The following is a 24,586-nucleotide window of genomic DNA, read 5'->3' as shown; positions in this document are numbered from 1 at the left end:
TGTTATCTAGTTTGAACAAAGTAGCTTACACAATCACATCCAGTTTGAACATAGGAATTAACATATTGGTAGCATGGAATCAGTCTAGTTTCCTGTGCTGCATTTGAGCAGCAAGAGATGCAGGAGATTTGTCACTAGAATTGTTCTGTTTTGGACTAGAAGAGTTTCACTGGGCAAATCATAGCATGGATACTCTTTCTCAAGATTATCTCTCTCTGTCCTCTGAGTCTGTGCCCACCCCACAAAATCTGATTATCACTTGACTTCTCATGTAGATGATTTTATAGGAAGAACCTCTCCACACATGTAGATGATTTTATAGGGAGAACCTTTCCGCACACTTGATAATATGTCTCATAAATCAGCATTGTGCTTTATATATGAATCTCTTTTGAGTATGGAGAATATGAGTCAACTCCCCTGTATTGAGTCACGTTTAATTAGTTTCTGGACCTAAAAGTCACCTGTGATTTAACAGTTTCTGAATACGATAAGCAGAGGTGCTACCTGGGAGACATTAAATGGCATATTCTCCCTAGACACCATTTCTGCTTAGTCTAACTAACTGCAATATTTAGTAATGGCTATGCTATAGGTTGGTCTTTTGCTTTCAAAAAACATCGAATGACTTGGTGAAGAATTTGCATACTCATAACACATAAGGAAGAATATACATACAGTCATCAGGTTTGCATACACAAGTGCCTACCTAAAGGTGCTGTCTGGTGTGAGCCACACACCAGACAGTAGTTCCTGCTCATTTTTCCTTCCTCACATAATGAATCAATAAAGTCTTCATCATAAAGGAATGCATCAATGTGAACTGTGGGTTCTGGCTGCTGCTGTATCTGGTGGAAAGAAGAAAAACATTAAAGAAACAAAGTACAAAGAAGTCTCTTTTATTGCAAAATAAGGCAAACATCAATCGTTCATATGCTAAAATCCTGAGAGCAGTAATAAGGCACAGAAGGACAAGTTTTGCTTATTCAAGTCAGCAACTCTGCTTCTTTTTTGCTTTCTTTCTGAGACACTGCCAACTTTTTTATTTGACCTGGAATGATACAAAACATGACTGTGAGAAAGATATAAAATTTTAGTTGAAAGGAGTATTGTCTAACCTAAATAGTATATTTTACGGATAAGGAAATTTATATACACAGTCTTTGCCAAAAAAATTATACTAGTTATTAAGAAGGGAAAAGTTGAAACTAATACCAGGTCTCCTGAGTCCAACATGGCAGTGACATACCCATCAAAATACTTAGCTAGTGATCTTTGTCCAGGAGGCAAAGTTTTCAAATAATGAAAACGTCATTGAAATTTTATGCTTACAAATAGCAGCCCTTTAAATACTGATGGTACATGATATAATAGCAAGTGGCTACAAAGAAAGAAATGTCTGATTCCTTCTACCATAACTATAATAGAGAATCAAACTATCTGTATACTTGCAAAATTATATCTACATCTATCATAGAGAAATCTTTATTATAATTATTCAAAAATTAAGTGTGGATATATACAAGGATCAGAAGGCAATTGAGGAAGATAAAAACAGTTTAATTTGTTGGAATAGGTAGATTGTAGATAAACTATTAACATGCAATGAATATCCTTTTGTTTATTTTATATATAGTGGTACAACATGATATTGATAAGACTGTTTAATTAGTACATCCAAATTTTCTTAGAAATTTTATACTATCCACTATTTTTACCCTTTGAGAATCCATACTGAATGAATGTTTACTAAGATTTCTTAAGTGTTTACAATGTACACAGGCAAATATTAAGTATATACAGGGTTTAATTCCTGGGGTCAGGAGTTTACCGGGTGCAGGACCACATGGAGGACTGCTGTTTTCAGATCAATAGGCAAAAAAAGAGATTGCTATTAATAGCGTTGCTTTGGGAAACAATATTCATAGCACATGTTTCCTGTAAGAGTTAGAATCTAAAGAAATTAAATAAGGGGATTATCTGGAGAATAAATATAAGAATTAATTCTAGGAATAAAGGAATAGAAGAATAAGTTTAAAAAAAATGTGTAATGTAAAGTAGATGCAGGAAACAAAAAGGTGAACTTCATCCTTGAAGAGTGAGGACAATACTGTAGGCAGGACCAGATTACTGTTGGATTTTGATCATTTTTAAATTTTTGCATGTCTGGCAAACAAGGGGCATTCAAAAAATATTTGTTGAATGAACAATACTGGAGAGCCACGAGTTTAAGGACTCAGAAGAACTGGTGACATGGTTGAAGCAATGTGCTGGTTTGAATCTATAATGTACCCCAGAAAAGACTATGTTCTTTCTTTGGGAACTGAACCCAGATCTCCTGTATGGCAGGTGAGAACTCTACCTGCTGAGCCACCATGGTCCACCTAGAACTATGTTCTTTTAATCCATTCTTGTGGGACCAGATCTGCTGTGGGTGGGACCTTTGCTTAGGTTGTTTCCTTGGAGATGTGACCCTGCCCATTCAAGGTAAGTCTTAATACCCTTGCTGGAGTCCTTAATAAGAGGCTAAAAGACAGAGACACTTTGAAGAGAGCTCAGAGACAGAAATGCCCAGGAGAAATAAGCAAGGATCAACAGAAGCCCAGAGACATTTTGGAGAGAAGTATCAGCAGATATTACCTTCTTATGTGACAGAAGAACCCCAGACACCAGCAGCCTTTACCCAGAGAAGGTATCTCCCTCTTGTTGCCTTAATTTGGATATTTTCATGGACTTAGAACCTTTACTTATTAGGTAAATTTGTTACCTAATAAGACCCCATTGAAAAAGCCAACCCTATTCTGTTATATTGCATTCTGTACTTTGAGCAAACTGAAAAAAACTTTAAAGCAGAGTTTTATACTAATTAGTTTTATACTAAGTAGAATTAATAAGAATTCTATTCTTATTAATTAGGACTAATTAGAATAGAGAGGCTGTGGGGTTGAAAAAAGTGAAATTTTTAATGATATAGAGTAGAAGAAAAGACTTATACATTACCAGATCTAAGATGGAAAACCAAAGAAAGCAAGGTATCAAGAAGATTTTATTTTTAGGAGATGAGAAACAAGAGCCAGGGTCAATAGGAATAGTAAAGGCTTCAGCCTGAAGATGAAGAATTACCTTTTTGCTATGCTCAGGTTAAGGTCTTCTACAACAGCTAAGTCAAGTCAGAAAGAGAGGAAGAAATGAGGATCATTATGAGGCTTTGATAGATATTATAAAATAAGGTAGCTCCTAAACCATCATGTTGTAAGTACCATGAGAGCCAGAATCACGTCCTTAATATTCCTTCCATAGTGCCTAATATAGTCCAAAGCTAGCTGGCAAGCACTGAATAAAGTGTGTTGAACTAAAAATGGGTGAATCTTAGAAATAGTAACTGGAAAAGAGTTAGGACTCAGTTCAGCTTTCAGGTAAAAGGTCACTGATATCATGGTATAAAAAGGACCATATAAATCAAAAACAGAGAGAGATAGAAAGACAACTAGGAGATACTATCCTCAGGGTAAGAGAAGGTATGGAGGATGATAAGCAACATACTCAAAATCAATCTGTGAGATGTCAATGAAGTTAGTGAATTACTTAAACTCGATCATCCTCTCTTACCATAGATGGAGTGACAGGAAATAAAGCCATAATATTAACAATTTTAGCAGTAGGTGTTATAATAGTATTAGTAGCACTAAAGTGGTCAACATTTATAAAGTCCTTAGTATGTGCCAGGCACTACTGTAAGAGCTTTAAATACATTAATTCATTAAATCTTATAATAATTCCATTAAATAGTACCTATTATTATCCCATTATATAGTTGAGGCAGCTGAAGCAGAGAAGCTAAGTAACTTGCCCACAGTCACACATCTAGCAAATGGCAGAACAAGGATTCAAGCCAGGTAGTCTGGTCTCAGAATTTTTTTTTAAACTGTATTAAAAAGCAAAAAATAAACGCAAGTTCCTAGAAGGTACCCACTTCTGTTTTAAAGGAGATGGTAAAATTGACCTTATGTTGGTAGGGTATAGAAATGACAAAAGTAGGAAATAGTAGACAAATGTTTTGTTGAAAGAGCCTAGAAAAATTGAAGAATTTCTTCTGTGTAAGAAACTTTTCTTCCACATACAAAAACGTCTATACAAGAAACCCTGATCTTTCAAACATACTACATGGTTACCTAAAGAAAAAAGGTAGAGGATGAATGAAAAACCACACACATACATGAACGGGTTTCAGATAGGTTGACTGATCATCCTTTCAAATAAAAGTTAGGTCTTTCTTCTCAGACATGGTTAAGTTCATTCCACCTCTCTAGAGCTGGGTTTTTATAGTTTGTTGCTCTAGAGCTGGGTTCTGTTGAGTTGGTTGTCTTTGCTATGACCTAATTCCTAAATGATTAAACCAACCTATTTCCCATTACTACCCAATAGTCACCCACAAACAAGTTTCCTCACAACTCAATACCACACCACGCTTAGTGTATATTCTGACCTGTTGTTCTTGCTCCTTACTAATGATTCTTCAAAGCCTAGCTCAGACCCACCTCTTCCATACTTTTCCAATTACTTAAGTCTTTGCTGTTATCTTCCTTCTCTGAACTCCTTCTACCTCTGTAACTGATATTAATGTAATTTATTTTTAAAATTTCTATTGTGGTAACATATATACAACACAACATTCCCCATTTCAACCACTTTCAAGTATACAGTTCAGTGCTATTAACTACACTCACACTGACACTGGTAATGGATGGTGGTCACCTTTACCATCATCCATTCCCAAAACCTTTTCATCATCCCAAAGAGAAACTCTGTACCCACTAGTCATTCACGATAGTACTACAATTCAGATATTTATTCTAAACTTCCATGTGTTTTCTGGCAATTGTTTTACAATGAGTTTGATCTTTACAACCAGAATGAACTCCTAGAGTTTTTATTTTGTGTGTTCTATGACACATCACATGGTCAAATCCTTAACAAGCACTCAAATACCTTACTGATAAATAGGTTAAGACAGAGGAGAGTGTGAACTTTATTTTTAAGTATAAAGCTATAAGGGGATAAACATCATCACCTTAAGTGCAACCCTTAAACAGCACTAAGAACAAATTAACGTGTTTACTTTTTGAAGGGCCAGATGCTCTGAGGAAAGCATGGTTTCTAGAGGTAAACAATTCCGAAGGTCTTCTGCTATGTTTTTCAACAGAATGTCATTATTATCATGAGTGAATTCTTCAAAATCTCCTGGGAAAAAAAAAAGAAATAGCTTTTATGGTTGTAGTAATACTAGAATAAGCAATTACAATGGATATATTTCCCTCAGATAACATCAATTTATAACAATAAACAACCCTTCTAACCAATGCCAGTTCAAGTCCTAATAAAAGTTCTACTTTAAATATTGAGTTTTTCCTCTTTTCAAATCGCTTAAAAATATAAAATCTGTCAGTTCATCACATACAAAGAAAGGCATTTTTGCAAATAAGTAATATTTTAATCACTTTATATTTTTACTAAAGAATAATGTAACCATTCATTTTGTGTGTGTCTCCATTTAGATGAAATGTCCAGAATAGGCAACTTCATAGAGACAGAAAGTAGATATGCTGGTTTGAAGCTGTTACGTACTCCAGAAAATTCCTTTTTTTAAATTGATACATATTATATATTCATATACTATATAATCATCCAAAGTGTACAATAAATGGTTCACAATGTCATCATACAGCTATACATTCATCATCACAATCAACTTTCTTTTTGTAAAAAATAACATATATACAAAACAGCAATAAATTTCAAAGCACATTGCAACAATTATTTGTAGGACACATTTCAGAGTTCAGTATGGGTTATAACTCCACAATTTTAGGTTTCTTACTTCTAGTTGCTCTAAGATACTGGAGACTAGAAGAAATAACAATATAATGATTCAGCAATCATATTCATTTGTTAAACCCTATCTTCTCTGTATAACTCCACCATCCCCTTTGATCTTTCTATCCCACTCTTTAGGAGTATTTGGGCCATGCCCATTTTAACTTTTCCATGTTGAAGGGGGCTGTTGATAATATGGATAGGGGGATGGAACTAGTTGATGTCTGGAGAGGCTGGCCCCTCTGCATTTCAGGACTTACCTGGTTCAGGGACCCATCTGGAGATTGCAGGTTTCTGGAAAGTTATTCTAGTGCATGGAACCTTTGCTGAATCTTATATACACACTAGGTGTTCTTTAGGATTGGCAGGAATGGTTTTGTTGGGATTTGGCAAACTATGACAGGTAGCAATGTCTAACTGGAGCTTGCGTAAGAGCAACCTCCAGAGTAGCCTCTCGACTCTATTTGAATTCTCTCAGGAGCTGATACCTTATTTATTAAACTTCTTTTCCCCCTTTTGGTCAGGATGGCATTGTTGATCCCACAGCGCCAGAGCCAGCCCCAACCCTGGGAGTCAACTCTCACACTGTCAGGGAGACTTTCACCCCTGGATGTCATGTTCTATGTAGTGGGGAGGGCAATGATTTCACTTGTACAGCTGTGGTTTGAGAGCGTGAGCAACAAAAGAGGTCCTCCAGAAGTAACTCTAAGGCATAGCTACAGGTGGGCTAAGCTTCTCTGCTACATACATAAGCTTCACAAAAGCAAGCCTCAAGATCAAGGGCTTGGCCTATTGATTTGGGTGACCCTAATGTTCGACACACTATCAGGCAATTCCCCTGTGGTAAAGTTTAATAGTTCTGCATTTTTTCTCCCATTCCTCAAGGGACTTTGCCAATACTTTTTGATTATCTGCTTAATACACTCTGGGATTTATCTAGGCATTAAGCTATTCAGGATTAAAGGCCTTCATTCTTATTCTGGGCTCCCTGTGTTTGGATTTAAATCATCTATCCATACAAGTTGAGTTAGGTTATATGTTATAGAAAATTTAGGTTCTGGACAAAATAAACCTTTCTTCCTTTGGTCTCAAAGAGTAGATGATGTTCTAATATACAGACAATATCTTTCTTACCCATATTCTGAATTACCTGAATCCCAACCTGATCGGCTTCATTCTTATCTCTAAATACCAGGTTATACATATATGAAACAGCCTCTCAAAATCCAAAAATATTTACCATTCCAGACTAAATGTGCTTGCTATAAGCGCTTACAATCTAGGCCCCATTTTCTTATTTTCTAAATGAGACCATACAGTAAAATTTGCTCTTTTGTTTCGGGCTTATTGTGCCTCACCAAATGTCCCATAAGTTCATTCACAATGTTTAGCATATTTTTTTAAGGGTCATAAACTCACTAGTATTCCTTCTCTGAACATACCAAGTCTCTGAACACACAGATCTTAGACATTTAGGATTACTAAGAGGATAGTTCTAATCTGAGCAAAACCAAAAGTACCCATCACTTCATATAACAAGCACCAACATCTGCCACCAACAATAAAACAACTTGACAACAATCATGTTGCTCATGATTGTTGCCCAGAGACATTTTGGAGAGAGCCAGTATTAGAGCAGCAAGTACAATGATAATTAAAATAGCATATTTCTAATTTCTGTGATCTACTTTTGGATGTTCTGACAAAAGGGACATGTGTGTGTGTGTGAATAATAACAAAGATGGAGCAGGTATACTAAGATATTGACAGCCAGTGAAACTAGATGAGAGTAGAAAAGTGGTGTTTTTGGTTCTGCTGTTACAACTTTTCTGCAGGCTTAAAATTTTTAAATAATAGGCTCAAAAGTATATAATTTCTAAGCCGTTCATGAATTTTAAATAGAATGAGACATCTCTTGAAGTCTGCTACTGGCTGGGATGCCAAATGTAGACTGGAAAGGACTACTGACATGATGGGGTAAGGAACAAAATATTTTACATGTATTTTAAAAGACTTTCTTATACTGAATTCCTGTCAGGGTAAAAGGACCCTAAGGGAATTGTGTCTTAATGTTTTAAAAGAGCCACAGAAGGAAAACAAAGTAAATGCCATCTACCTCCAGATCCCCCACATCCCAAATCTTTGATTGTTAAGTAAGCTCATAATCTTTTAAAACACAAAATAATTATGTGTTGGATCATAATGCTATTTTCATGTCACAAATAACAATTAGTATTTGAATAATGTTTTATAGTTTGTAAAATTATTTCATATAGAAACCAAGTTATTTAACTATCCTAACATCTACCAAGAAGGAGACAAAGCAAGATTATATTCCCTGATTTATGGATGAGGAAACTGAGTCTTCTAAGGCTAAATGAATTACCAAAGTTACAAAGCAAGCCAATAGTGGCAAAGGGACATAAACTTTCTGTCTCTAAAAACCGTACTCTTTTTTTTTTTCATTATGCCACTGTGTCCCTACATATAAAACTTCTTTCACTGCAAACTTCCCTTTGAGTTATAGTAGTTAATACCAAGACATAAATTGGCTCTCTGAACTGGTATGAGAAGGCCTTTTAGCATTTTTTTCTTTCCTCTCTGTTTCCAGTATAATGTTCTAAGTTGTTGCTTCAAACTATTTCTAGGAGGAGGCAGGATATAAATTATAGATTAAAAATACTAAGATGCATTCCAAATTGTTTAGGTGAAACAAATAGAATCTTTGATGCATTCTTTTTTTTTTTTTAAACTGGACTTTTTCATTGTATTCTTAAAATCTAATTAAATTTTTCCAAAGTGCTAATTAATACCTAACATCTGCTTAACTTCCCTCCAGAGACAAAAGACTGTCTGGATGCCTCTGAGACTAAACTTTAATTCTATCACTCACACCAGTGATCTCTGGCAAGTTTTCTCAATTCGTAAATGGTACAACCAAAGAAACTAATAAAAATTTCATTATGTTAAACTAAAATATTTCATAACCCAACTTCTTTGGATTTAATTCTGTAGCACAAACAACCATGTTAATTAAAAGTTTTCATGTGGGTGTGTTTTATAAAATCAAAGGGATTTAGAGTGGAAAGGGAACTAAGAATGATCTTTTACCGAATATAGAATCTATCCATGAATCTCTGATATATGTTATATATAATTATGTAGTCTTTGCTTGAACATACTCAGAGATGGTATTTTTTCCTCTCCCTGAGTAAGAATCTGTCCTGTAATAAAAATTAACTTTTTTTCTTCCAAATTCAGCCAGAAAGGAATAATCTTTTGTTTATTGAATGAATAGTTAAGGCACTTAAGGCAGGCTAGAAATTATGCAGAGATTTTCAAACAGTCTCATTTAATTCTAAGAAACCTATGGATGGTGCTATTATCATCTCTATTTTACAAAAGAAAAGGCTCTGAGGTCAAAGAGGTCAAGTTACTTGCCTCAGGTCATATTAGCCAGCAAATGGTAGAGCTGGGATAGGAATGTAGGTTTAACTCTGAACTTATTTATTTATTTTTTTTTTTATTTATTTTTTTTTTTTTTAAAGGACAGACAGAGAGAAGGAAGGAAGGATAGAAGGAAGGAAGGAAGGAAGAAAGGGAAACATTTTTAAACATTTTCTTGTTTTTTATTGTATTCTGTTTCTCCGTTTTTGTTACATGGGCTGGGGCTGGGAATCGAACCAAGGTCCTCCGGCATAGCAGGCAAGCACTTTGCCCGCTGAGCCACCGCGGCCCGCCCTGAACTTATTTTTTTTAATACAATTTAAAAATATTTACATATCATATAATCATCCAAATTGTACAATAAGTGGTTCTCATATACATATCACCATATAGCTGTGCAATCATCACAATAGATTTTTGAACATTTTCATTACTCCAAAAAAGTAAAATTAAGAATAAAATTAAAATTAAAAGTGAAAAAGAATATCCAAAACATCCCATACCCTCCTCCCTATTATTTATTTTTTTTCCCCTTACTCATCTGTCCATATATTGGATAAAGGAAGTGTCAGTGACAAGGTTTTCACAATCACATGGACACACATTAAAAGCTCTCAAGAATCAAGGCTATCGGATAACAGTTCAACAGTTTCAGGTATTTCCCTCTATCTACTCCAATACATCAAATTGAAAGGGATATCTACATATTACATAAGCATAATCTCCAGAACGACCTCTCGTTTCTAATTGAAATCTCTCAGCTACTGAAACTTTGTTTTGTTTCATTTTTCTTCCCCCGTTTGGTCAAGAAGGCTTTCTCAATCCCATGATGTCAGAGCTAGGCTCATCCCTGGGAATTATGTCCACATTGCCAGGGAGATTTATACCCCTGGGAGTCATGTAGTGCGGAGGGCAGTGAGCTCACCTGCTAAGTTGGGTTAGAGAGAAGCCACATCTGAGCAACCAAAGAGGTTCTCTGGGAGTGACTCTTAGGCATAATCATAAGTAGCCTTAGCTTCTCCTTTGCAGGAATTAGTTCCATAAGAGCAAGCCCCAAGATTGAGGACCTGGCCCATCAAACTAGCAGTCCCCAATGACTGTGAGAATATCAGGTCTTTCCCAGGTGGGGAAGCTTAATATTCTGCCTCCAGAATGGTGAGAAAATTAATTTCTATTGTTTTAAGCCACCCAATTTGTGGTACTTTGTTACATTAGCCCTAGAAAGTAAGATATTGTCCTGGTTTAAAACTGTTATGTACCCCAGAAAAGTCATCTTCTTCTAATCCATTCTTGTGGTTATAGACCTATTATGGGTGAGGCCAAGATACTGTCCTCGTTTGAAACTGTTAATGCACCACAGAAAAGCCATGTTCTTCTTCTTTTTTTTTTTTTTAAGTATTTTTATTGACAAATCTTCACACACATACAGTGCATACATGGTGTACAACCAATGGCTCACAATATCATCACATAGTTGTGTATTCATCACCATGATCATTTTTAGAACATTTGCAAGGCCATGATCCTCTAATCCATTCTTTTTTTTTTTTTTTTTAACTTGGGCAGGTACCGGGAAACGAACCCAGGTCCTCTGGCATGGCAGGCAAGCATTCTTGCCTGCTGAGCCACCAGTGGCCTGCCCCTCTAATTCATTCTTGTGGGTACAGACCTATTATGGGTGGGACCTTCTGATTACATTGTTTTCATGAAGATGTGATGCACACAATTCAAGGTGAGTCTTAATCCTTTTTACTTAAGTCCTTTGTGAGAGGATAAAAAGACAGTAAAAGTTGAGAGACCTAGAGACGTTTAGAGAGAAAAGAAATGCCCAGAGACATTTTGGAGAGAGCCACTGAAACTAGAAGCCAGGAGAGAAGGACCAGCAGACACTGCCATGTGCCTTCCTATGTGACAGAGGAACCCTGGATGCCAGCAGTCTTTCCTCTGAGAAGGTATCTTCCTCTTGATATCTTAATTTGGATATTTTCATGGCCTTAGAACTGTTAATTTGTAATTTAATATATCCCCTTTATAAAAGCTATCTATTTCTGGTACCTTGCCTTCCAACAGCTTTAGCAAACCGGAACAGATATTCTCATGACATCTTTATGAGTTAGCACTATTTTTTCCCCATTTCTGACTCCAAAGTCCTTGTTATCAAATACTAATTAAGATTGATAAGATGAAGGTTAAAAATCATTCATTTAAGACAATTTCTCTCATTTGGGCTCTGGTTCTAATATTTGACTTGTGGTCACCCTTATTTATTCTGCTGGCCTTGTCCTTGTCCTTTGGAATTCTATCTCTGGGATAAACTCCAAATAGAAGTTAAAAGAGTAAACTTTGGAGCCAACTACCCGAGTTAGAATCCTAGGTCCACTGCTTATTATTTAGGTGAGTTACTTAACTTTTGGTGTCTCAGTTGTCTGTAAAGTGTGAATGATAATACTCATCTCAAAGGACTATTTTGAGGATAAAATGAATTAATGTTATTTATTTAGAACGTTGCTTTCAATAAATAGCTCTAGTAAGCATTGTTAACTGTTAATTACCATCTGAGGATCAATGAAGCTAACTTTGGTAAACTCATTTATCAAAACTGCATTTAAAAAATGTTGACATTGTATTAATCTTATGATGCATGTACATTTAGGATAATAAAAATGTGTTATTTGTTTAAAAAAAAAAAAAAGAGGGAACCACGTTGGAAAATGTTCAGAGCCCACACAGACAGAGACATCTGGAGATACAGAAAGAAAATGTCCCCCCACCCCCAGGAAACTGTTTGAAACCAGAAGCTTAAGGACCAGCAGAAAGTTCCTTCCCAGCTGATGGAGATGTTTCAGACGCCACTGACCTTTCTTGAGTCAAGGTATCTTTCTCTGGATGCCTTAGTTTGCACATTTTTATGGCTTTAGAACTGTAAACTTGTAATTTAATAAATCCTCTGTATAAAAGCCAACCTATTTCTGGCATATAACTTTCCAGCAGCATTAGCAAACTAAAACATTATTTCTCTGCTTATTATTTGCTTCCTACTACATTTTCTCAGCCTTAGAACTGTAAACTAGCAACTCATTAAATTCTCCTTTTTAAAAGCCATTCCGTTTCTGGTATATTGTATTCTGGCAGCTAGCAAACTAGAACATTCAGGGAGCTGGAGAAATACAGGATGAGAATGGCTGCAAACTCTGAACCACTGTAATGGATTTACGGCTGTCTCCCTACTTAAATATGCTTACTTGGGAGTAAACCCTTCAACTAATTTATCACCTGGCAAGAGAGATATTATGAAATTATGTAGTAAATTACTTTGATTTAAAAAAAAGCAGGATTAAATGTAAACTGCATACATTTTACCTCAATACCAAGGATACCACGTATAAATGAGAATTGACAACGCTCACTTTGAACAAACTCTGATTCAACCAAACTCTAGGGTAAAAAGAGTATTTCCTCAGTCAGCAAAAGTTCTTCGCCATGTTAAAAGGATCCACACTTGGGATTTATGTGGTCCACAAAGGGCCTAAATATACATATATTTTTCTAGAAATAAGGTTCTTAAGAGATCTTCAATAATAATAGATGGTATATATTGAGTACTATATGCAAGGCACTGTGTTACTTTTACTCCTCTGTTACAGGTTGAATTGTGTTCCCCAAAAAGATGTGTTGAAGTTCTAACCCCCAGTGCCTGTGAATGTGATCTGATTTGGAAATAGGGTCTTTGCAGATGTAAACAAGTTAAGATGAGGTAATACCAAATGAGGGTGGGTCCTAATCCAGTATGACTTATGATGTTGTAAGAAGAGAAGAGATACAGAAAACAGATACAGAGAGAACACAATATGAAGATGAGACACACATAAAGAAGATGGCCATGTGAAGACTGTGGCAGAGACTGGATTTATGCTGCTACAAACCAAGGAATGCCTTGGGCCACCAGAAGCTAAGAAGAGGCAAGGAAGGATTCTTCCCTAGAACCTTCAGAAAGGACATTGCCCTATTGACACACTTTTTTTGTGTGTGTGTTAACTCTGTTGTTCTTTTTCTGCTTACCTAGCTCATTAGTTTTATATTTTTTATGCCTTCCTACTATTCATTTAAATACATATTCTTCTAAGCACATCTTTAGCTGCATAGAACAAATTTTGAGATTTCTTTAATGTTAAGTTCTAATTTTCAATATGATTTCTTTTTTGACACATAATTTACTGAGAAATGTCTTAAAATCTCCAAATACTTAGAGTTTTTAATGTTATCTTTTGTTATTGCTTTCTAATCTAATGCTATTGTGGTCATAAATGTGAACTTAATTGCTCAAGATTTGTTAAGCTCAAATTTTGCAAATGTTACACATGTGCTTAAAAGCATGTGTTTCTGATTGTCCATTTTAGTAAACTTGCTTATGTTATTAAAAAAAAAGCTGACGGACTTCCGGAGAAGATGGCGGCTTAGTAAGACACGTGGGTCTTAGTTCCTCCTCCAGAACAGCAACTAAAGAAACAGAAACAATACGAAACAGCTCCCGGAGCCATGACAGAGACCAAAAAGACAGCGTACCCCATTCTGGAACGGCTGAACGGGCAGGGAGAATCCACTGCGGTGAGATACCCAAGGGGCGCGCATTTTCCCAGCCGGGGTGGCTGGCGACTGGGGTCCCCTCCACGCACGTGGCTCCCCGGTCTGACTGGGAACGTTGGATAGCGGGGCCCTCCCGCCACGCTTGGCGTCTCGGGCCAGCTGGGCAATTTGGACCGGCACTCCCCCAAGCCCCGGCGGCCAGCGACTCCCCTCCACGCTCGGTTTCCCGGGCCGACTGCGAGATTCGGATTGGCAAGTTAAAGGAGTCACAGCATCTTTTACTGGTGGGACCCGCAGACAGACGAGCGCCACGAGCGCCACCTACTGGGCAGGAAAAGAAAAACAGAGCCCAGAGATTTCACAGAAAAACCTTTCAACCAGCCGGGTCCCACACCCAGGGAAATCTGATCAAATGCCCAGACACCATCAGAAAATAATGGATGACGCTCGGAAAATTGAAGATATGGCCCAGTCAAAGGAACAAACCAATAGTTCAAATGAGATACAGGAGCTGAGACAACTAATGCTGAATATACGAACAGAAATGGAAAAACTCTTCAAAAACCAAATCAATAAATTGAGGGAGGACATGAAGAAGACATGGGCTGAACAAAAAGAAGAAATAGAAAATCTGAAAAAACAAATCACAGAACTTATGGGAGTGAAGGACAAAGAAGAAAAAATGGAAAAAACAATGGATACCTACAATGGTAGATCTAAAGAGACAGAAGCTACAATTAGTGAACTGGAGGATGGAACACCTGAATTCCAAAAGGAAACAGAAACTATAGGGAAAAGAATGGAAAAACTTGAGCAGGGGATCAGGGAACTGAATGACAATATGAAGCGCACAAATATACGTGTTGTAGGTGTCCCAGAAGGAGAAGAGAAGGGAAAAGGAGGAGAAAAACTAATGGAAGAAATTATCACTGAAAATTTCCCAACTCTTATGAAAGACCTAAATTTACAGATCCAAGAAGTGCAGCACACCCCAAAGAGAATAGATCCAAATAGGCGTTCTCCAAGACACTTACTAGTTAGAATGTCAGAGGTCAAAGAGAAAGAGAGGATCTTGAAAGCAGCAAGAGAAAAACAATCTGTCACATACAAGGGAAACCCAATAAGACTATGTGTAGATTTCTCAGCAGAAACCATGGAAGCTAGAAGACAGTGGGATGATATATTTAAATTACTAAAAGAGAAAAACTGCCAACCAAGATTTCTATATCCAGCAAAATTGTCCTTCAAAAATGAAGGAGAAATTAAAACATTTATAGACAAAAAGTCACTGAGAGAATTTGTGACCAACAGACCAGCTCTGCAAGAAATACTAAAGGGAGCACTAGAATCAGATACGAAGACAGAAGAGAGAGGTATGGAGTAAAGTGTAGAAAGAAGGAAAATCAGATATGATATATATAATACAAAAGCCAAAATGGTAGAGGAAAATATTATCCAAACAGTAATAACACTAAAAGTTAATGGACTGAATTTCCCAATCAAAAGACATAGACTGGCAGAATGGATTACGACCCAACAATACCACTGCTAGGTATCTACTCAAAGGACTTAAGGGCAAAGACACAGACGGACATTTGCACACCAGTGTTTATAGCAGCATTATCTACAATTGCAAAGAGATGGAAACAGCCAAAATGTCCATCAACAGACGAGTGGCTAAACAAACTGTGGCGTATACCTATGATGGAATATTATGCAGCTTTAAGACAGACTAAACTTATGAAGCATGTAATAACATGGATGGACCTAGAGAACATTATGCTGAGTGAGTCTAGCCAAAAACTAAAGGACAAATACTGTATGGCCCCACTGATGTGAACTGACATTCGAGAATCAGCTTGGAATATATCATTGGTAACAGAGACCAGCAGGAGTTAGAAACAGGGTAAGATAATGGGTAATTGGAGCTGAAGGGATACAGACTGTGCAACAGGACTAGATACAACAACTCAAAAATGGACAGCACAATAATACCTAAGTGTAATGTAACTATGTTGGAACACTGAATGAAGCTGCACCTGAAATATAGTTTTTTGTTTGTTTGCTTGTTTGTTTGTATCTTTTGTTTTTGTTTTTTTTTCTTTTTCCTTTTTATATATATATATATTTTTTATTAGTATTATTTTAATTCTCTTCTCTATATTAACATTCTATATCTTTTTCTGCTGTTTTGCTAGTTCTTTCCCTAAATCGATGCAAATGTACTAAGAAATGATGATCATACATCTATGTGATGATACTAAGAATTACTGAGTGCATGTGTAGAATGGAATGATTTCTAAATGTTGTGTTAATTTCTTTTCTTTTTTTTGATTAATAAAAAAATTTAAAAAAAGCTGACAATTTCACAAATCAAAATGAAACTAATTATTTTAGTAAAATATAAAAATACTAGAAATTCCCCTACATGTTGTCCCTAAATCTTTTTCTTCTATTTCAAAGTCTTATTCAAATGTCTTTGATTTATAATTGATAATAGGTACTTTCAGACTTCAAAAGGAAATTTTTAGCTCAAGCAGCTAAAATTAGTTTTATTATCTGTAGTGGATGGCAAGTAATGTCTGAAAATAATAGCAAGTTTTTTTCTCTAATAATGACTGCAAAAATACATTAGAAAGGTATAATATGACAGAATATTACTGAAGTATGTAAAACTGGAATTCACTTTACAGTATATCATAAGCATTTACCTATGTCATCAAAATCCCTTGAGATATTATTTTAAGAGATGCGTTATATTCCATCAGAGCTATTCTTTATTTAATCATTTACTCCTACTGCTAGACAGATATAGTTATAATTGTGAAAAACTGGAACACAGCAGCTAACGTTTTTGTATCCATTGTTTGTGTTTCTGATTATTTCCTTACTACGAACTCTTACAAGTGGAATTACTTAAATTACTTAAATTACATTTTAAAACATTTATGAAGGTATACTGAAAATTTCCTAAAAGACTATACCATTTAAAAGACTGAGTAAGAGTATGTATCTCATCAGCTCCTCTCAGCGTTGAATATTGTCATAAAAACAAATTTTGTTGTTTTAATTTGCATTTCTTTAATTACTAATCAACATCTTTTAACATGTATAACAGAGATTTCAGAATGTGTGGAAAACAGTATATTCCTTGGAAAAAGATTAAAGGAAGGTACTAATCAGCTGACTAAGGACAGTAAAGTTTTTCTCAAATTACTTATGTACCATGGGAGGGGAGTGCAGAAAGAATAGCTTTCCTAAAGTGTAAAATTAATTATTTAAAAATTTCTTTCATCTACTAATTAAATATATGGGAAAAGAAAAGTCACCAAAGCTGGCAGACTGTGACTCAAACCTCACTTTTTATATCTAGACAGGTACCACACCCTAGCACTTTTTCTTTGGAATCCTATTTCCTCTTCATTCCCACTTCAACACTCGTAACCACAGTCATCACCTCAAACTTATATCTCACACACTATCACAAACATATAACTAGCTCCTTCATATTACACCCTCCATTAAACACCTTGCACATCTACTATAAACTAATATAACATACATGTAACTTTCTTATTATTCCCTCTCCTTAAAATTTTTGGATGGCTTTCTGTTTTCCACTGTATCAAATCTCATTATAGAGTTTTAAGACTTTCCATGTCATGAGTCTAACATCCTATCTCATTATCCACTAATATAATTTTTGCCCTAGTCAGAAAATTGCCTTAGTCATTTTCATAATTCATCCTGTTCATGTTGTTCCTTTCAATGGTATGACCTTGCTTTCTGCAATAAGGCTCTGCCTAAGTTATATTGCCTCTAGCTCTCTCATCCATATGCTCACCTCCAATGACTTATACTACATACTTAAGCATTGGGTTATATATTGCAAATTATTCGGTCATATTATTCTGAGGTCCCTATTCAAATTGAAAATTTATAGAGGGGGACTTCCACAAACAAACAAGATGGCAACTTCCCTTACTTTTCCCTTTTCCTTCCCTCTAAATACAACTGAACACCTTGAAAATAATTCAACAAGCAATCATAAAAAGATTCTGAAAACTGGACAGAAGAATGGGAAGTGATTGGGGACCTCAGTACTTGAAGGACACTGTGGTGAGTTTTCTGGGTTTTCCCCATAAATTCTTGACTAGACTCAAAGAAACTTGTAACCAGGAACCACCAACAGGCATAGACAAAAAACAAAAAAATTAAAAAACCAAAAAAACCTGAAAAACAAGAAAAGCCTGCTCTCCCTGGCCAGACACCAGGAAAGGGGTTAGAACAACAGAGACTTATGGAGAGCTCTAATCCCCATTTCACACTAGGGCAGCAGGAGGCTGGTCTAGCAGCATCAGCAGCACTTCCTGTCTCCAAGCAATCTACCCAGTGGCACAAGAAGACCTAGGCTTCGTGACTTCTGACCTTCCACCCAGAAGCAGAGAGTGAACAAAACCCAATGTTGCCTGGTCCCTTCTGCTCACCAGTAGGAAGGCAGTCCTGCTACACAGGATAGCCACAAGTATCTTTTGCGGCACCAGCAGCAACTGAAAGGAGCCACAGCAGTACCAAAGATCTAAGAATAAATTTAACCAAGGAAGTAGAGGGCTTGTACATGGAAAGGTACAAATCATTACTGAGAAAAATTAAAGAAGACTTAAATAAATGGAAAGATAGCCCATGTGCATGGATTGTAAGTCTTATTAAGGTGTCAATATTACCCAGTGATTTACAGATTTAATGCAATCCCAGTCAAAATTCAACATTCTTCTTCACAGAAATGGAAAAGCCAGTCCTCAAATTCCTAATGAAGGGTAAGGGACCCCAAATTTTCAAAATCATCTTGAAAAGGAAGAACAAAGGTGGAAGACTCCCACTTCCCAATTTATAAACTTACAACAAAGTTGCTCAAAAACAGTGTGGCACTGGCACAAGGACAGACATATAGACCAAGTGATTTCTGACAAAGGTACCAAGTCTACTCAATGGGGAAAGAATCGTCTCTTCAACAAGTGGTGCCGGGAAAACTGGATATTCACAGTCTAATGAATGAAAGTGGATTCTACCTCATGCCATTTAAAATTTTAACTCATAATGGATCAACAACCTAAATATAAGAACTGAAACTATAAACCTCCTAGAAGAAAACATAAAGGGATATCTTCAGGACCTTAGATTAGGCAATGGAATCCTACACTTTACACCAAAAGCACAAGCAACAAAAGGAAAAAACATAAGATAAATCAGACTTCATCAAAATTAAAAACTTCTATGTACCAAAGAACATTATAATAAAACAGAAAAGACAACTTATAGAATGGGAGGAAATATTTGGAAACCATATATCTGATAGGACTTTAAAATCCAGAATATAAGAACTTCTTTAACTCAACAGCAAAAGATAAACAACCAAATTGAAAAATGGGCAAAGGCTTCCAACATGAAAAAGAACAGAAAGATCAAAGGTGATGGTGGAGTTATATAGAGAAGGTAGGGTTTAACAAACAAGTATGATTGCTGAATCATTATATTGATATTTCTTTTAGTCTCCAGTATCTTAGAGCAGCTAGAAGTAAAAACCTAAAATTGTGGAATTGTAACCCATACCAAACTCTGAAATCTGTTCTACAACTAATTGTTGCAATGTGCTTTGAAATTTCCTGCTTTTTTATTTATATGTTATTTTTCACAAAAAAGGGAAAATAAGTCAATTGTGATGATAAAAAAATATTTATTCCTTCTAGCCTCCACTGTTGTGGAGTAGCTAGAAAGAAAAATCTGAGAGAATGGTATGGTAGCCCATGATAAACTCTGGGATCTGTCCTGTAAGTACTTGTTGAAGAGTGCTTTGAAAACTACTGCTATATAATACACACACACACATATAAATGTTATACAATAAAAAAAAACTTTAAAAAAAGAACAATGAGAGAGCATTTCATACCCACTAGGATGGCTATTGTTAAAAAAAAGTGCTGATGAGAATGTAGAGAAATAGGATCTTAGTACATTGCTAATGGGGATGTAAAATAGTGCAGCTGCTGTGGAAAACAGTTTGGCAGTTCCTTAAAAAGCTAAACACAGAACTGCCATATGACCTGGAAATTCCACTGCCAGGATATATAGGTATACCCCAAAGAACTGAAATAGGCACACAAACAGTTATGTGTGCACCAGTGTTCACAGAGGCATAATTCAAAATAGCCAATGGTAGAAGTAACCCCAATGTCCTTAAGGAGACGAATGGATACATACAATGGAATTTATTCAGCCCTAAAAAGAAATGAAGTTTTCATAAATGTGACTAAATGAATGAACCCTGAAGACATCACTCTGAAATAAGTCAAACACAATGAGCTAGATATTGTATGATTCCACATACTTAGAAAATACAAATTCATACAGAAGGTAGAGAACAGGTCTCCAGGGCAGGGGTATAGGGAAAATAGGGAGATAATGCATAACGGATGCAGGGTTTCTATTAGGGGTGATGGGAAAGATCTGGTAATGGATGGTGCTGATGGTAGCACAACATTGTGCATGTGACTAATGACATTAAATTGTACACTAGGGAGTGAAGTGGGAAAGTTTATGTTATGTATATGTTTCCAGAATTAAGGAGAGGGAGACAGTAAAGAAACAATGACAATTAAATGCAATACATGATGCTGGACTGGAGGTAATAATGAAGGAGAAAATGCCCCAAAGGGCATTATGGGGACATGTGAAAAAACTGGAATATAGATTTTATGTCTTATATCAATGTTAAATTTCTAGAACTTGATAACTATACTTGAGGTGTTTACATAAATGAATATCTTTGTTCTTAGGAAGTGTACATGGCAGTATTAAGGATTCAAGGAGCGTGATTTATACAACCTCATCTCAAATGTTTACAGAATAGATAGATGGAGAGATAGATAAATAGATCAATAGCCAGATATGGCAATGCATCAAAATATTAATAGCTGACAGATACAGCTATTTGGGTAGCTGTGTATATAAAAGTTTTCTGTATGTATTCTGTATTATTTTTGTAACTGTCCTGTATGTTTGGAATTATTTTAAGATAAAAAGTTCATAAAAAAAGAAAAACCACAGTGAGATATCACTTCATACCCATTGGGTAGACTATAACATTAAAAACAGAAAATAAATGTTGGCAAGGATGCAGAGAAATTAGAATCTTTGTGAATTATTGTGGGAATGTAAAATGGTGCAGCAGCTAAGAAAACAGTTTGGTGATTCCTCAGAAAGTTAAACATAGCAATTCCACTGCTAGGTATATACCCAAAAGAATTGAAAATATGGACTCAACAAATATTTGTACACGTATGTTCATAGCAGTAGCATTTGCAATAGCCAAAATGTGGAAACAACTCAGTGTCCAACATATCAATGGATAAACAAAATGTAGTATATACATACAACGAAATATTAACCAGCTATAAAAAAGAATGAAGTTGTGATACATGCTACAATATGGATGAACTTTGAAAATGTTATGCTGAGTAAAAGAAGCCAACACAAAAGGACAAACATTGTTGATTGCACTTATATGAACTATATAGAAAGGGCAGATTCATAGAGATAGGAAGTGGATTAGATGTTACCAGAAGCTGAAGGGAGGGTGAATGGAGAGTTATTGCTTTAATGGACACAGATTTTCTGGGGAGATGGAAAGACTGGGCAATGGATGGTGGTAATGGTAGCATAACATTGTTAAAGTAATTACTGCCACTGAAGTTTATACTTAAAATGGTGAAAATGGCAAATTTTGTATTATATATATGTTATCACCATACAATATGAGAAATAAATAAATAATTTGCTAGATGGGCTCATCGGTCATGTGGAGATCACAGAAGATAGAAATAATGAACTGATCAGTACAATTTATTCGCTCTGGATAGCAGATAACAGATTCTTAAGACATTGAGAAAACATTTGAACAGAGCTGCATGGAACTGTGGGGCAACAAAACAAAAAATTTGACATTGGTGTCTTGGAGTTCTGGAAGGAAAGGAGGAATATAGGACTAAAAAGTATTTGAGGAATATGTATAAAAGCTCTCAAACGTGGTAAAAAATATACACCTACAGATTCAACCAGTTTAGTGGACTCCAAATAGGATAGACCAAAAGAAACCCACACAAGAACACATCATAATTAAACTTGCGAAAACATAACACAAAGAATCAATCTTAAAAGCCACAAAAGAGAAATGATTCATTACCTATAAGGGAATATCAATTAAAATGATAGCAGATTTATCATCTAAAGTCATGCAGGCCTAAAAACATTTTAAAAATTCTAAAAGAAAATAACTGTCAAGTATAAATTTTATATCTTATGAAATAATCCTTCAGAAAGGAAGGGGAAATGAAGACATTCTTGGATGAAGGAAACCAAGAGAATTTGTTGCCAGCTGAATTACTTTAAAGAATGGCTAAAATAAACTCTCTAAAAAGAAAGTAAACCTCAAGGAGGCTTGGAGCTTCAGAAAAGGAAAAGAATAACAGAATGGGGAAAAACAGGCTAAGTAGAATAGGCTACGCGTCTCATTAATTTCTTAAACCATATTTGATTAAATTACATTTAACCATATTGGTTACATCAAAATTTAGAATACCACCTGATAATAGTGCTCAATGTACATATTAGAAATAAAGAAGAAAATTATACTTAAAATGTAGGGAACATAAAGGGACTTAAGTAGAAGTAAAGTTTCAATACTTGACTTGCAATATGTTGATACCAGTAGGTGGTGATAAGTTGTATTTGTATGCTGTAGTACCCAGAGCAACTACTAAGAAATCTATACAAAGAGAGATACTCAGAAACACAATAAGTAAATTAGAATAGAATTCTAAAACTGTTCTAGGAACCCACATCAAGTCAAGAGAAGAGAAACAGAAGCTGAGAAACAGAAAGAACAAACAAAAAAATAAATAATAAAATAATGACAGATTTAAGCTCTAACACATCAGTATTTAATTTAAAGTATAAATGGTCAAAATACACTTGTATGTAGTTGATTTTGTTATTAGGGTGATACTGGCCTCACAGAATGACTTAGGAAGTGTTCCCTCCTTTTCAATTTTTTGGAAAAATTTGTACAGTTCTTCTTAGAATGTTTGGTAAAATTCACCAGTGAAGCCACCTGGGCCGGGACTTTTCATTGTTGGGAGGTTTTTGATTGCTGATTTGATCTGTCTTTGATCTGTTAAGATATTCTATTTTTTCTTGGATCTCTTTAGGTAATTTGTATGTTTCTAGGAATTAGTCCATTTCACCTAGGTTACCTAATTTGTCATAGTATTGCTCATAGAATCTTCTTATTAATCTTTTTATTTCTGTCAAGTCCATACTAATGTCCTCCCTTGCATTTTGGATTTTTGTTATTTGTGTCCTCTTTGTCACTTTAGCTAAAGTTTGTTGTTTATTGGTCTTTTCAAAGAACCAATCTATGTCATTTATATCCATTCTGATCTTTACAATTTCCTTCATTCTGCTTACTCTTTCTAGTTCTTCCAGGTATAAGGTTAGGTTACTGATTTATGGTCTTTTTTAATGTAAGCATCTATGTCTATCAATTTCCCTCTGAATACTAACTTTCTTACCCCCCAAAAGTTTTGGAAAGTTGTGTTTTCATTTTCACACCATTCAAAATATATAATTTCCCTTGTGATTTCTTCTTTGACCCATGGGTTGGTTGAGTGTAATTTTAAACTTCAACATAATTGTGAAATTTTTAGTTCTACTGTTACTGATTATTAGCTCTTTCCATTGTGGTTGAAGATATATTGTGTGATTTCAATCTTTTAAAATTTACTGAGATTTGTTTTGTGACCTTACATATTGTTTATTCTAGATAATGATCCGTGCATTTTTGAGATGTGTATTGTGCTGTTGTTAGATGGAAGGTTCTAGTTGGCTTCCAGTTTTGTTAATGTCCTCTATTTCCTTACTGATCTTCAGTATAGATGTTCTATCCATTACTGAAAGTGTATTGAAGCTTTTGAGTATTAATGTAGAACTATCTATTTCTCCCTTCAAAATTTTCAATGTTTGCTTCATATATTTTTGAGCTCTGTTGTTAAGTGCAGATATGTTTATAACTGTTATATCTTCTTGATGAATTAAACCTTTTATCAATATATAGCATCCTTCTTTCTCCCTTTAAGTTTCTGACTTAAAGTCTATTTTGTCTGTTATTAGTATAGCCACCTCCACTCTTTTGGCTACTATTTGTATGGAATTTTTTCTATCCTTTCATGTTTAATCTATTTGTGTCTTTGAATTTAAAGTGACTCTCTCGTAAACATCATAAAGTTGCCTCATGCTCATTTATCTACTCTTCCAATCTCTGCTTTTTAAGAGTTTAACCCATTTACATTTAAATTAACTATGATAATGCAAGACAATTCTGCCATTTTGTAAGTCTCACACCTTTTTTGACCTTCAATTCTTCCATTACTGCCTACTTTTGTATTTAGTCATCTTTTGTTCTGAACCCTTTAAAATCTCTTCTCATTTCTTTCTGTGCATATTTTTCAGATATTTTCTTTTTGCTCACCATGGAGCTTAAATTTAATATCCTAAATCTGTAATAATCATGTTTGATCTGTTATCAACTGAAGTATAATAGCATATAAAAACTATGTTCCTATATTTC

At 35.3% G+C, this 24,586-nt stretch overlaps 1 protein-coding gene across 1 annotated transcript in view; it reads right to left on the bottom strand.

The window, feature by feature from the left end:
• LOC143655648 (uncharacterized) overlaps positions 1-24,586 on the bottom strand; it is a 44,646-nt gene that overhangs the window by 10,355 nt on the left and 9,705 nt on the right. Inside the window, exons 2-3 of the mRNA XM_077126962.1 lie at positions 5,120-5,241; positions 710-848 (exon numbers count right to left, since the gene is read on the bottom strand). Of these exons, the coding sequence (XP_076983077.1) occupies positions 710-848; positions 5,120-5,241 (261 nt within the window). The remainder of the gene's footprint in view (positions 1-709; positions 849-5,119; positions 5,242-24,586) is intronic.

The sequence above is a fragment of the Tamandua tetradactyla genome, chromosome 14, assembly GCF_023851605.1.
Source record: "Tamandua tetradactyla isolate mTamTet1 chromosome 14, mTamTet1.pri, whole genome shotgun sequence".
Lineage (NCBI taxonomy): Eukaryota > Metazoa > Chordata > Mammalia > Pilosa > Myrmecophagidae > Tamandua > Tamandua tetradactyla.
This window is presented reverse-complemented; position numbering and strand designations above follow the sequence as displayed.